The sequence below is a fragment of the Mus caroli genome, chromosome 16 (genome assembly GCF_900094665.2).
Source record: "Mus caroli chromosome 16, CAROLI_EIJ_v1.1, whole genome shotgun sequence".
Lineage (NCBI taxonomy): Eukaryota > Metazoa > Chordata > Mammalia > Rodentia > Muridae > Mus > Mus caroli.
This window is the reverse complement of record NC_034585.1, coordinates 33,947,403-33,962,365: the sequence shown is the minus strand read 5'-3', so window position 1 is coordinate 33,962,365 and position 14,963 is coordinate 33,947,403. Positions and strand designations below refer to the sequence as shown.

General features: G+C 43.2%; 1 protein-coding gene across 10 annotated transcripts in view; it reads right to left on the bottom strand.

The window, feature by feature from the left end:
- Positions 1-14,963, bottom strand: part of Golgb1 (golgin B1) — a 56,767-nt gene that overhangs the window by 15,626 nt on the left and 26,178 nt on the right. For all 10 annotated transcript variants that reach the window (XM_029470605.1, XM_029470601.1, XM_029470607.1 and 7 more), the window contains 3 exons: positions 11,407-11,521; positions 9,320-9,393; positions 150-5,278 (listed from right to left, as the gene is read on the bottom strand). In XM_029470605.1, coding sequence (XP_029326465.1) covers positions 150-5,278; positions 9,320-9,393; positions 11,407-11,521 — 5,318 coding nt within the window. The remainder of the gene's footprint in view (positions 1-149; positions 5,279-9,319; positions 9,394-11,406; positions 11,522-14,963) is intronic.

The following is a 14,963-nucleotide window of genomic DNA, read 5'->3' as shown; positions in this document are numbered from 1 at the left end:
AGAAGGGGAAGGATATACATTCTAAAGTAATTTAAAACAAACATTGGTTCTATAATAAATAAAGAATAAATGAAATAATAAAGTAAAAACAGTTTTAAAACTTCCCTTGCCTTTACAATTCTCTGGAGGGGAACATGTTCACTGCTTACCTGGAGACGGTGATCTTCAATTCCTCCATGTGGATGGTCATCTGTCGGAGCTGATCCTTTAGAGCAATGCAGTTCTCCTCTTTGAGTCTGACCTCTTCCTCTTTGGTTTGAATGGCATCGCCAAATCTCCGCTCCCATTTCTTAGCTTCATCGATCACCCTGTCCCGGTCATCCTGCAGGGATGACATGCTCTTAGTGAAGGCTGCAAGCTGGGCCAAGGTGCTATCCAGGCTTTCCTGCAGCTCCTTCATCTCCTGGTCTTTCCTGGTCAGACTGACTTGAATCTCTGCAAGTGTTTCTTCCACGTGGGCCTTCTCTCTGTGCAAGGCATCCAGCTTCTCTTGCATGTTCTTCTTCTCTTTCCGGTGTTTCTCCTCTGCTTGCTGCAGTCTTCGCAAGAGGTCTTCATCTTTTTGCTTTATCTGGCTTTTGATGGATTCTTTGTTTGCCTGAAGCTCCTTTTTCAATTTGAGGTTGTCCGCTAGCACTCTCGCGGCTTCGCTTTGGGTGTCATCGAGCAGTATCTTGAAGCTAGATAATTCGGCTTGTGCCTTTTTGCGGTGTTCAACTGCCTGGGCCAGATTTCCTTTGGTCACATCCAAATCCTTCTGGGACTCGGTGTGAACGAACTCGAGGGCCTTGACGGTCTTCTCCAGGGCGCTGATCCTCTCGAGGTACCGGATGCAGTCCTTCTGCAGTTGCTTCACTTCTTGCTGCTTTTCCCGCAGCAGCTCCTGGAGCTCCTTCGCATGGCTTTTATTGGCCGGCCCTTTCTGGGCACCTTGGATCTTCTCCATGTACTCTTTTCGGATTTCTGACTCCACCTTGGTTTTTTCCTTGACCAGCTGCTGCTTTTCCTCCTCTAATTCACTCACACATCTTTGAAGGTTCCGCATTTCCGTCTCTAGTTGCTCGTTTTTTATTTGGGCATCTGTCACATCCTGGTAATAATTCCCGATGCTCCCATTAAGTTCTGCCAGTTGATTCATCAGCCTCTCCTCTAAATCGTCTTTCTCCTCTTCTGCCGTCTCCTTCAGCTTGGTAACTCTGCAGAGTTCTTCTTGGATCTGCTGATTTAGCGCGGTTCTTTTGGTGACTTCTTCCTCCAGGAGCTTTAGCTCGCCATCCTTTGCAGAGATCTGCGTCAGTAGGGCATTTTTCTCATTTTCTAAAGCCTGGCTGAGTTCCCTGTCTTTCTGTTTCTCCATCTCTAACTCAGCAATTCTTCCTTTAAGCTGATCGAGCTGCTGGAGGTAGTTCTTGATGTCATCATGGGAGTTGAAAGTCTCACTGACACCGGGCTTGGCGCCGTTACCCATCAGAATAGCTTCCGAATCTTCAAGCTTGGCACTGTCATTCAGAGCATCTCGTTCTTGAGACTTGCCCACCACAGCTTGTGTTACCTCTTCAATGACATCCTTTGGCTCATCAGATTTCTCAGTGGCCTCCAGGCTAGCTTGTTTCAGTACTTGGGCTTCTACCTGAAGCTTTAGATTTCGAGTCTCTTCACTCAGAGCGTCCTTCTCCGCCATTAAAGCCTCAAACTCCTTAGAAAGAGTTTTATGCTCCAATGTGATCTTTTCTAGTTCCTCCTTCAAGCTGGAGTTGGAAGAAAGAAGCGCTTCCATGCTCTCACTGGTTCCTTCTACAGGCTGCACCTCCGCTCTAAGCCGGTCATTTTCTTCCTCTAGCTCAAGGATCTTCTGTTGCTTAGATTTTGCAAACTTTCGCATCTTCTCTTTCATCTCTTCCATTTCCTGCTCTGCATCCTGCAGCTGCTTCTCTCTCTCTCTCTTGTCTGACTCTGTGCTCCTTAACTTTGCGTACAGCTCTTGCTTCTCTTGCCGCACACTTTCCACCACATGCTGAATCCTCTCGGCTTCGTTGCTCACGTTCTCGTACGACTGCAGAAGAACCTCGTACTCCTTCTGCAGCTCCTTGTGTTTCTCTTGCCATTCGGTGCTCTCTGCCATCTTAGAACGTCTCACGGATTCCAGCTCCTCCATCAGCTTTTCCTTGTCTTCCGTGAGGCCCCCCAGAACTAGTTTCAGGCTTTCGCAAGAGCCACTGAGGCTCTGATTTTCCAGTAAAGACCTGTCCATTTCCACAATGAGCTTGTCTCTTTCTTCCTGAAGAATGGCTAACTTTCCTAGGACTGCATCTTTCTCTTGATTCTGGACAGAAACCTGGCTTTCTACATCTGCCAGAGACTTGGTCAGGCGTTCAACAGCTTCTCTGGCTGAGGACAACTGCTCTTGCAGGCTCTTGTTTTCTTTGAGTGCCTCCTTCCGGGAGATGAGGGCAGCCTGCAGTTTCCTCTGTAATTGTTGCTTTGCATTAGTTTCTTCCTCAAGCTCTGTTGGCTTCTTCTTCAGCTCACAAATTTCCACCTGGGCCTGCTTTAGCCTCTCTTCATGCTCCTTGGCTTGCATTTCCAGCTGGGTGTGCAGAGCCTTGATTAAACGCTCCTGCTCCACCATTTCTGTCTGGACCGTGGTGAGGGTCTGTTCTTTCTCACTAAGCTGTCCATAAAGGTAGCTGACCTCTTCTTCCTTCTGGCCCATGTGCTTGTGCAGTGCATCGAGTTCAGGCTGTAACGTTTTCAGATGTTCCAGGTCAGCAACTTTCAACTGGCTGCTTTCCAACTCCTGCTTCAGCAGTTCTGTGTGGGCCTGGGCTTCATGGGATGCTGCCTTCAAATTCTGGATTTCTAAACCCTGTTCATTTATCTGATCTTGTAACAGAAGTACTTCTTCTGACTTTTTGGCCAGCTCACTTGCTATAGAACTAACTTTCAATTCCAGCTCTTCCTTCTCAACCCCCATTTCTTTCAACTGAGCCTGAATCTGGGCAACAGAAACAGTAGCCTGGAGAGCTGCTATCTCTCCGGGAGGAGAAGGCTGAGCTGTGTGTAAGTCAGATTCTGAAGCAGGCTCTGTGTCTTCCAGTGAAATGCCTTCTAAACTTGGAGCAGGAGGACCAGGTTCCTGCTGGCCAGTGCCTGGGAGCTGTCTGTCTATGGACTCCCTTGCTTGGCACTGGAGTTGCCTTAGCTGGTCCGCAATGTTCTCCTTTTCCTTATTCTGCTCATCGAACTGTGCCTGTAGGTGATGGTACACGTCCTTCTGCTCCCTGAGCTCTTCCTTTAGCTGTTTCTCTTTCTCTTGTGCCTTTTTCAGAATCGCCTTGCGGGCAATTAAGGCTTCTTGAAGCTTCTTTTGAAGTTGTGTCTTGTCTTTTTCAAGGTCTAGTATCCTTCCCTCCAGCTCTGGCTTCCAGTGCTCCCCACCACCTGCACTGGGTGGGCTGCTCGCCGCTGTTTCTTTTACAGGTGCTGCTGAGCCTCCATTCCCGGCATCCATGGTTCCTGTGACTAATTTCTGAATAGTTGCTTGGTTTTCAGTGATTTCTTCTTGAAGCAAATCTATCTGCTTTGTCTTACTCTGCAGGTCCAGAGTCATCCGCTGGACCACAGCCTGTAACTCTTCCTCTGCTGCAGTCTTTTCTTTTAAATCCCTCCTTATGCCCTCCAGCTCCACTTCTTTTTCAGATATTGTCTGTTTTAAGGAAACTTCTACTTCTCGCCACTTAGAAGTCCCCCATTCTTCTGGGTCATCTTTGTTCTCTCTGTCTTCCTCCAGCTTTCTCCTCTCATTCTCCCCGAAGGGAATCTCTTTCCGAGAGTCCTCTCTCACCTTGGCTAGCTCCTCCTCCAGCTGGCTGACTTTCTGCAGTAGCTCCTTTCTGTTGATCAGCGCTGCCTGCAGTTTCCGCTTTCTCTGCTCACTTTCTTTCCTCAGCCGTTCCAGCTCCTGCTGAAGCCCCTCTTTACCTGACTCATCGTGACCAAGTTTAAGGCTGGACCCAGCTCCACTCTCTTCCACCTGCTCTTTCGTTGCTTCTTCAGCTCTGGACAACAAATTGAGCTGCTCCTTCAGAGTCTTAATTTCCACCCCAAGGGAAAATTTCTCTTCGTTAAGCTGAACCATTTTCTCCGTCATACTGAAGCTGAGTTCTGTCACTTGCTGATCCTTCTCCTGGATGGTTTGCTGGAGCGTCTCCACGTCTTTCTGTTTCTCTAACAAGAGTTGGTCCATCTTGGCTATCTCCAGTTCTTTCTGAGAAAGAGCCTGCGACAGTCCTTCCATCTCCTGTGAGATGTCCCTCAGACGCTCTGTCCCCTCTCGCACTTCCCTCTCCTTTGCCTCTAGCTGGCTTTGCAGGCTTTTCATCTGGGTTCCCTGTTCACAAAACTGTAGCTGCACACCATCCAGCTCTCTCTGTAAAGCCTCGATTTTCACATCTTTAGATTTGGCTTCTATGCTTAGGCTGTGGATCTGCTCTGTGAGCAGGTTGTGCTGAGCCCTCTGGCTTTCATAGTCCAGACCTCTTTGCTTTTCTGCTTCTGCAAGGCTGCTTTCCAGTTCTTGGACCCGAGCCCGCAGTTCTGCTAAGACATCAAGCTCCTTCACCTGGTAAAGCAGCTGGTCTCTTTCTGCAGACACTGTGGCAAGCGTGCTGCGGGCTTCCTCGGCGCTCTCTTTGACCTCTTCGCTAAGCTGGGTTAGGCTGCTAATTTCCTTCACTTTCTCACTTAAGTTTCTCTCGTAAGTTTCCTCTGCTGTATGAAGGCTTGTCTCAAGCTCCAAAACTTGAGTTTTCAGCCTTTCCAGTTCGTCCTGGTGACACTGACAGATATGGGACACTGAGAGGGATTTGTCCACGCCGTCGAGCTTTGGGGAGTTCAGTTCCATTCCAGCGTCATTTAGAGGTCCTGCCTCAGATGCTTGATGCTGCTCTTTCATGCCTGCTTGTTCCTCTTCAGCTGCTGGGCCGCTGCTCTCATCACTGGGTACACAGAAGACATCTCCTGCTGTAACTGAGGGCGGTCCTTCACTCTCCATCAGCTGGACTTCTCTACGATCAAGGACCTCATAGTCCCCCTCGGGCCTCTTGCCCTGCAGCTGTGACTTGAGAAATGCAATTTCCTCCTGGGCTTCTTTCATTTCCACTAATAAAACTGATAGCTCTTTATGTTTCTGAGAAAATGTGTTCTCTAGGACAGCCTGTCCATTTTCTTCAGGAGAAGAGTCACTCCTGCTGAGCAAAGTAATACCAGCTGTGCTGACCTTAAAAAATAAGGAAAACAAATAACTACAAAACACCAAGAAAGGCCTTAATTAAATGGCTCACACAGCATTACAAATAGCCCAACACAAATGAGCATTTTATGAATTTCCTAAAACTTGGAACCCTCTGGTTCAAACTTCTTTTATGCCACAAAACTTAAAAATCTGTAAAAATTTCTATCTCCTAAACTGAATGTCCATAATTCAATCAGCCCCGCTCTGAGGTCTCTTCCAAGTCAAAAGGGCCCAAAGGAAGTTTGCAATCCATTTTCTAGGTATTTCCCACACAAAAGAACATTCTTCTTCTAGGTTAACATGTCTAGTTATTTCTTCTAAAATCTGCTTTAAAAACAACAAAATGACAACGGCAACAAACAATTAAATACCCCGTCGGACTCCAAGGAGTATGTTTTATTTCTTTTCCTAAGCAATTACTGAATAAGAAAGTTGTAAAAAAAAAAAAAAAAAAGGTTAACACTGACATGTGGGTTACCAAACAAGCAGATGCAGACACGTTACCAGGGACAAGAAGTCTAGAAGGTGCTCTGTTGGCACTTGGACGTGACATTAGGGACCCATGTGGCAAATATGACCATGCTAGGTCACTCCCTCCATGTCATCGCTATTGTTTGCTTGGGACAGAAAACTAGTGAGTCACACAATGTATTTAATTTTTTCGATTCAGAAACCCTGTCTCAAAAAATACAGTGGACAGAGTGAGTTCCAGGATAGCCAGGGCTACACAGAGAACCCCTGTCTCAAAACAAAACAAAACAAAACAAAACAAAACAAAACAAAACAAAACAAGATAAATACAGTGGACAGTGACCAAGGAAAACCTGACGCTGACTTCTGGTCTTCACAGGCACAGGCACGGGCACACACCCTCGCGCACACACACACACACACACACACACACACACGCCATATACAGAAGCACACAAAGGGGTGTGGGGGATGTGGGCATGGCTCACTGAGAAAAGAGCTTGCTGAACAACCATGAGGACCTGAGTTTAGAGCTCTGGAAACCAAGGAAATGCCAGGCACGGCAGGACATGTCTATAATCTCAACAGTCTTCATAAGGACTAGCTTAATAATTTATAACTCCTTTTCCCTGCACTGCAGAGACTATAATTCACACATCCCAGTACTAGGCATTGGGGAAAGTTCTCTATAACTTCAGATCACAGTCTTATGTTTCCATCCCTACAAGCAGGAAAGTCTGATACAGTAATGTGTGCGATGTATGTATGTATGTATGTGTGTGTGTGTGTATATATATATATATATACACACACACATACATATACACACCGCTATCACAGGGTTCAATGTAACCTACTGCTTTTTGTTTTTTGTTCTATTACCCAACGTTTTCATTTCTTTTTATAACTTGCTTTCATATTGCTCATTCTCGTCCCTCACTCACTACAGTATCTCAGAGTTCATTTTCCTCTGACTGGAGAATCAAGTCATCTCACACCAAGAGGACAGAGAACCAGAGAGCTTTGCTCTTTCTGGCTGCTCCCATTTTTCTTTTCTCCTCTGAATTTTCTTCTATGCATCTTTCTCTATTTAATATCTGTGATCTCAAGGGATAGCACCAGTCAGCTTTTCTATATAACATCTATGTTTTATAATCTTCTTTCTTAATTTTTGTTTGCTAATTATTTTCTGCTTCTTTTGCTTTTTATTATCTTACTAGACACCCATCTTTCTTATTTGTGTTGTTGTTGTTGTTGTTTTTTAAGCTACATTTTAGCTTGCTTTCACTAGAAACCATTGGCAAGACTTTAAGGGAATACTTTTACGTGTTGCCTTGGACAAAAAAGATTTATTTTTAGTCAGAGTCTATAATTTATCACTTTATAATACTACAATTTTCCAAATTAAGTCACCATTGACATTTTGTGAACAAGGCCTCAATGGCTCTATGAGAAGCACTGACTATGTAAGTCTGATGATTAATTTTATGTGGTAACTTGATTAGATCATGGTACTCAGATCTTTGGCCAAACATTACTCTAGGCACTTCTATTTAGTTGGCATTAACATTTAATGCTTATGCATACATGGGTATGCATGTATGCATGTGGTAGGGCCACATATATGTATACCTGTATGTGGAAGCCAGAGGTCAACCTTCAAGCCATTCTTCAGAAACCACCCGCCAGATTTTCTGCTTGGAGCTCGCCAAGCAGGCTAGCCTGGCTGGCCATCAAGCCCCAAGGATCTGTCTTCTCCATCTCCCAGTGCTGAGATTGCAAGCCTGTACCATCATGTCAAGGTTTTAGAGATTCCATGGCTCAAAGCTAGGACCTGACATTGCACAGTAAGCACGTGACCAACTGAGTTATCTCTCCAGCTATAAATGAGGAGAATTCAAACAAGGCAAACCATCCTTTCTAGCTCAGGTGAACCTTTTCCATCAGTTAAGGCCTTGGCAGGGTAAAAAAAAAAAAAATTGTCTTATTCCCAAGAGTGAAATCTACTAGCAGATCATCTCTTGACTCAAGTCTTAATATTTCTCTATGTTGGATGGCCTCTGGCTCAACTGGAATTCTGAATTTGCCAATTTGTAAAACTGTATCTCTTTGGGGCTAAAATGGTATTCATATTACGTCCCTAGAGACAAAGACTGATGTATAATAAGCAACACTTTGTTAAGAAGCTACATTACTTCCAAATGTCACTTATTATCAGTTAGAGAGCATGGCAAATTAAATATAATGCAGCTAACAAAGACACAAACTTAGAATGATACTAAGCAATGATGCCTGTTAGATTAAATTTCAGTTGGTCAAGGTGCCGAGAAGAGACTCTAAACAGGACGTCTTTATCACACCACCCTCCACTCCCTGCCAAGGCTCAGGGAATGTCACAGAGGAGATGTCACAGATAGAGCTGGAGGGTTGTGGGGAGATCTGTGGAATGCAGTCTCTGGACATGACAGGACTGTCAGACCCATGAAATCACAGCAGCCGTGCTTACTTAAACAAGATGAAGGCAGAGAAAATTCCAGCACAGATAGGCAGGAGCTCTGTAGGCCCTATGTGTTATTAAGGAGCTACTAGCACTTGATGGCTGTTTGGGGAGGGAGAATCACTCTTTTTGGAGGGCGTTCCCACTCGTAGGTTTCCTGAATGACCCCATACCCATGCACATATCAGCAATACTAATTGACTTAGTGGGTTATCAAAAAAAGAAATGACATGAAATTAGGAGAGACATGCTAGTGGGATGTGGGGGAAACTGAAGGGGAGAAATGAGGTAGATAGTATCATATTTCATATATGTATGTACATGTATAAACTCACAAATAAAGAAATTAGAATTAAAAAGTAGAATAAACAAACACTTTTCAGGTCACAAAAGCTACAATTTGGTAAAGGCTCCTTTGAAATACAATCTTGAGAAAAACTACCAACTAGGTCACATGAGAAATTCCAGAGACTCTGCTTCCTCTCTACTAAGAGGCGAGCAGTGGAGCCTGGATGAGACTCTCCTCCACAGGCGCATCTATCTAAACTCTTGGTCCCTGGTTGGGTGCTATTTGGGGATGTTTAGGAGGTGTGGTCTTGTTGGAGGAAGTATATCACTGGAGGCAGGCTTTGAGAATTTGAAGCCTAGAGTCATTTCTCGTTCCCTCTCTCTGCTCTGAGCGTATGATGAAGGATGTGATCACTGTCCAGCCTGCTTTTGCAGCCATGCCTGCCGCTTGCTTGCTGTGCACCATGAATGGACTCTTACCCTCTGGAACTGTAAGTCCAAATATGCTCTCTCTTTTTTAAGTTGTCTTAGTCATGGTGTTTTATTACAGTAACAGAAAAGTAACCACTATACAAGTGTGTACTAGTGTTGGTTTAAGACAAAGAATTCTAAATATTCAGAAATTAATAAGTGACTAAGTCTAGTCACTTTGACTCTCTTAAATGTCATTCACTCCATAGGTAATACAATTCTCTGTCAACACTGTTAACCGTTGGAATCAGCCCCGTTTAATCCAGGTCCCACTATGATTGTACTAAGTGGTTACTTACCTCATAGACCGTACCATCAGCCTCCCCTGCTTTATTCTGAGCCTCCAAAAGAGTAATCCGAGAGGAGAGTTTTTCTGAAAGTCAAAAAAGTAGTACCTTTAGAGAATATATGTGGAACTTTTGAAAGAAACAGTGATATAGCTGTACCAAGGCGACTTGAGATACATAAAATAATGGAGAAAAGAAATAAGCAAAGTACTTTGAGGGAGATAAAAGACTGATGCCTCCAAAAGAATATGAAATATCATACATAACACAACATAATATATACCATACATAATAGAACCCAGTAGATATCATACATAACACAACATAATACATACCATACATAATAGAACACAGTAGATGTTATACATAACACAATATAATAGATATCATACATACCAGAACACAATAGAAATAGTAGAACACAGTATGATAATGACCAGGAGAGACATGTTCTAGATAGTGTAATGTTTGAAAGACATGTGACTTGGAACAGTTATTTACGCTATAATCTAAAATTCTACTGTCTTAGTTCATCTACATTCCTACTTGTACATTTTTGTACTTACAATGTTTCGATCGTTAACAGACATTCAGATGTTAAATGTTAGCACTAAAAGGGATCTATGTTTTAATTGCAATCCCAAAGAGCAAATGAGGACACAAATGACATAATATGAAGAGGTTACAGGGCAAGACAGACAGCTGGGATCAGGATCCCGGTCTTAACATGCAGCTCTAACATGGGTACCAACACCCTGGAAGATAAAACTATTGAGCACCGATATTGGAGATACTACAGGAAGCTTATATTCTTTCTGAAAAACTAAACTAAAGAAAGAGCATATAGGCCAGGCAGTAGTGGCTCACGCCTTTAATCCCAGCACTTGGGAGGCAGAGGCAGGTGGATTTCTGAGTTTGAGGCCAGCCTGGTGTACAGAGTGAGTTCCAGGACAGCCAGGACTATACAGAGAAACCCTGTCTCAAAAAACCAACCAAACAACCAATCAACCAAAAAACAAAAAAAGAAAGAGTATTTCACAACAACATGAGGAACTGACTGTATTAATGGTCACTGTGTTTGGAAGGGTGGAAACCACTCTCCTAGATGAAGGAGACATCACCATCACATGCTATTGAACCAAAGAGGTTCTCCGAAAGCACACGATGAACAGAAGACAGGTAGGTCCAAGAAATGCCTTCGTTCTCGTCGACTGTTCATGCAGTCCAGTAGAACAAAATGCTAATGCGCTCAGCTTAATCCAGCAAGATGTTAGTCAGCAGCTGTTATTTGCCAGGTGTTGCTAAGTTTAGGTAAAGCAAACTGAAAAAGTTCTCTGCCCTTAAACAGTGCACACATGTCTTCCAAGGGCTTACAATAAACCAGATGAGCACTGACCACCCGCACACATCAGTCAAGGTACAAAGGATGCCGTGGGAGCACGGAGCCCTTAACCCAGGGTGAAGACTGAGTTCCTAAAGAAGACAGTGCCCTGGGTGAGGGCTGACAGGGGTAGGAGTCTAAGCACGATGGTAACATGGCAGAAGACGACAGGGACCTAACTTGTAGTTTATTTTGATTTCTCTTACCTCATTCCTGTCCTCATTTTGCCTATTACAAAAATTCAGCATCTTAGTAAAGTCCAATTCCAGCCATAGTCCCTAGAAGATGTCTTTGCCAGTTCCAAATGAATAGAAAGTACTCAGAAACTCTGAAGTGTGTACAGCGTACGTCAGAAAATGTAACCCTGATAGAGGCACCAGCACTGTGCTCAGCTACATAGTGTGCATTCCTTTATCTTGATAGCTACCAGTTCTGCTCTCTGAGAACCTTAGTGTGCCAAGTCAGCTACGCGTATATGTGCACGGCAGCAAGAGCAGAGGCCGGGCAGTGGTGGCACACGCCTTTAATCCTAGCACTTGGGAGGCAGAGGCAGGCGGATTTCTGAGTTCAAGACCAGCCTGGTGTACAGAGTGAGTTCCAGGACAGCCAGGGCTACACAGAGAAACCCTGTCTCAAAAAACAAAACAAAACAAAACAAAAAGAGAGCAGAGGCACTTATGGGATAAGAAGATAGAGTCTGGTTTTTATTTATACATACCGTTCTCGGCTTTCAGCTCCTCCAGCTCTACAGAGCTAAGGAGCAGGGCTCCCTTCTCATTCTCTAGCTCTACCACTCTCTTCTGTAAAAAGGCGACAGTCTCCTCCATGACTGCCTACATAGTAGAGAGACAATAAATTAGTGATTCTCCAGTGCAAGCTCTCGCACTGATGCCCAGCGGGCCTCTATCACGTATAGCATCGTCAAGTTCTCCAGCTATGAGGATGCTGTAGAAACAGCATTCATTCCTCTGCCTGTTGAATCTTTGGAGAAGTTCTTAATTCTGAAGATGGAAAAAGAAATAAAATCTATCCCATAAGCTTCCAGCTGGTTGGGTTTGAATCTAAGATCGAAGCCTGGATTACAAAGATAGAAATCCCAAGTCAACGGTGCATGAAAGAACATTTTAAACGTTCATAAGCAACACCTTACATAGATCTGATTAAAGCCAGGCAAGCATCAAGGCCTGGAGGTAAATGAACAGGAAGAGAGACCTCTCAGGAGGCGGAAGAACTGGTATCGATTTGGGTTTTTTCCACTTACAACTAAATGTTCTTCTCCTTCCTTTATATATCTAGAATGTCTGTCTCTCTTAATGACAAGCAAGTATCTATATTAAATCTTCAGGTTTTTTTGACCCTTTATCCTACAAAGGGCTTACTTTATACACTTTTTCATTCAACTTTATTGAAATTGCCATGTTAGGTTACAGAGTTTGCACAGAAACTGCAAGAGGTATGTGTAGGGTTTGGGACTTCTACCTAGAGGAAAGTTTCTAATTTGTAATGAAACAAATAAAACAGCTATAGGCATTCTGTCTTGAAAATAAAAAAAGCCCTGTAGGGGAACAAAGCTGCAGTGTGAGGGAAGCAAACAGAGGAAGAACGTCAGTCAAGGAGTTAACTGTCTATACATTCAGTCTGACCACCAGCTGAACAATCAACGGTACAATTCCTGGGCTGACCAATTACCCAAGGCAGAAATATCCAACTGAGTTTTGGGGCTCTCTCTACCACAGGCCAGAGTGGACATTGTGGGTCCACTCTACAGAATGCTTCAGAAGTTTAGAAACAACAAAACAGGCCGTCCCAAATGAAACATTTATAGCATCTAGAACTCAGTACAAAAATCACTCATCACGGAGAGAAACAGGAAACTGAGATTCAGTCCCAAGGAAAAATATAACCAAGAAAGACTAATCACAAAATGATGCAAACTTTGGATTAGCAAGCAAGAACTTATTTATATTGTCGTGACAGCAACTGAACCCAGGACCTTTGGCAGGCTCTGCAATCGCTCTCCCACCGAGCTAAATTCCTACCCTGGTTTTTGTCTTGAGTCAGAGCCTCACTCAGCCAGATGGCCCTGAACTTGGGTGTCCTGTTTCTACCTCCTAACTTCTGGGCTTACAAGGATATGTAAGGTCTGGTTGCAAAGTAGGATTTTAAAGATAATATTATAACTATGGTAAGATATAATGTTATCAGTGAATGGGAAGACAGGAACTTTAGGTGCAAGACAAACAAACAAACTCTATAAAATGAAAAAGTTTGAAAATCTGGGATAGAAAATCACAAATATGAAATGAAAAACCCAATGGATAGGCTTGCTAGAAGACTGTGGAGAAAAGACATGCAGTGACCTTGAAGGCAGATCAAGAGAAATTGATCAGTCTGATTATTGAAGAAAAAGGACCACAGACTCAAGGACACATAGGACAATATTGAAATATACTTTAATTGGTGCATCCAAGAGGAGGAAGAACACAATACACAGAAAAATTATTTAAGATGGCCACATTTTTCTCATACACAAGCTTATATCTGTGAAAAAGAAAAAGACTCAACAAAAGGAAGAAAGTTGAAAAGAAAACCACAAATGACTACATCACAAAGAGTAAGAGAAAGGTCTTTTAAAGCTCAGTGGGAAAACGATCCTTCCCTCTGTAGGAACAATCATAGGAAGAACTGCTGGGACCGTGTAAGGCAGAAGACCATAAAATAGATTTTTGTAATGTCCTGAATGAAAAAGTGTCAATACAGAACTAAAAATCCATTCAAGAATAAACAAAATGCAAATATTAGCTCACACCAAGAGAATTCTTCTTTAGTAGTCCCAGCTACAAAAATATGGTGGTTATTCCAGAAAAACATGGTACTGGATGGAAACCAAGCCTCAGAGAGAAAAAGAACATGGGACATGGTAAATATGTCAACATCTTCTCCTTGATCTGTTTTAAATACATGTAGCGGTTCAATGCACACATGTTAACACTGTATGCTAAAATTTAAAACTTTAATTAACATAAGCAGCAAATGTAGCATAAAGGCTAAGGTGAGAGTATATCATTACAAGGTTTCTGTATTTAAAGTGATAGCCCTAAGAAGATTACAATGTTAAGAATATTTGGGTGGAGGGGTGGGGAAAGAGAAAGAATATGCAGGTGTGGGCATTCCTGTGTTCATGCTTATGTGTCTGTGTAGGTAAACTTAATGCTCTAAATGAGCTTTTAGGCCATGTGCCCCTGAAGTGGGTAACACAGGCAGAGCCTGGCTGGCCTTTGAGTTAAGGAGACACAGCTAGGACTCAAAGGAGAAGACAGAACAGAGTGCCACATAGGCCATGTGCAGAGGGTGGCCCCATGTGTACTCAGCAGGCTGCACATGAATACGAGGGAACAATCTCAGGAGAGCTCGACTACCACAGCTACCTACTTGACAAGATAGAGAATAAACATGTTGTGGATCGACCTTTCTTTTCAAGTGAGAACTGACACCCATTAGAACGTTTCAAGCTATTTATGTGAATATATATAATCAATATCTGGCAACCAAAGATTATTTGGCATGTAAGGATGCCAGAAATTATAAGCCACAATCAACAGACCCATTACTGATACAGACACTAGAATTAAAATAAGTACATCAAGACAGCGGAAGAGTCATAAAAATAATCTAATGGAAAGCAGCTCTCAAAATTAATGCAGAATTGAAATGCAGAGACTCACCAGAGTTGACAAATTTTAAGCACCAGGAACTACAGTGAAAATGAGGCCCTGGCCTACCAATACCCCAGTGTTCAAAGCCAGTGATAAAAATTTAAAAGCAGAAGGAATTTTAAAAAGAGATTACCTATCTAAAACAAAACATAACAGACAAGAGAGCTGAGGAGAACTCTTTAAAGTAACGAAAGCAACACATAACTAAACCTGTCAATGTAGAGGTCTCCGGTCAGCGAGACCTACAAACTGATACAACGATATAATCAGCTACACAAGAGTTATAAGATCACATCAGCAGAGAGGCATCTCCAGGCCTGTGGACACACACACACACACACACACACACACACACACACGAGCACAATACATCCCCATCTACACCCATAGAAAACAAAGGCAGCGCTTTACACAGAATGGTACCACAAGATTGTGGAGGCTCCCACTTGCTCTTACTAGGACAGGACCACAACCATTTGTTTACTTTTTAGTTTATCTCTGCTTTTGCTCTACAATGGCAATTTATAAGAAAAAAAAAAAAGGGGGCACATGTTCCAGG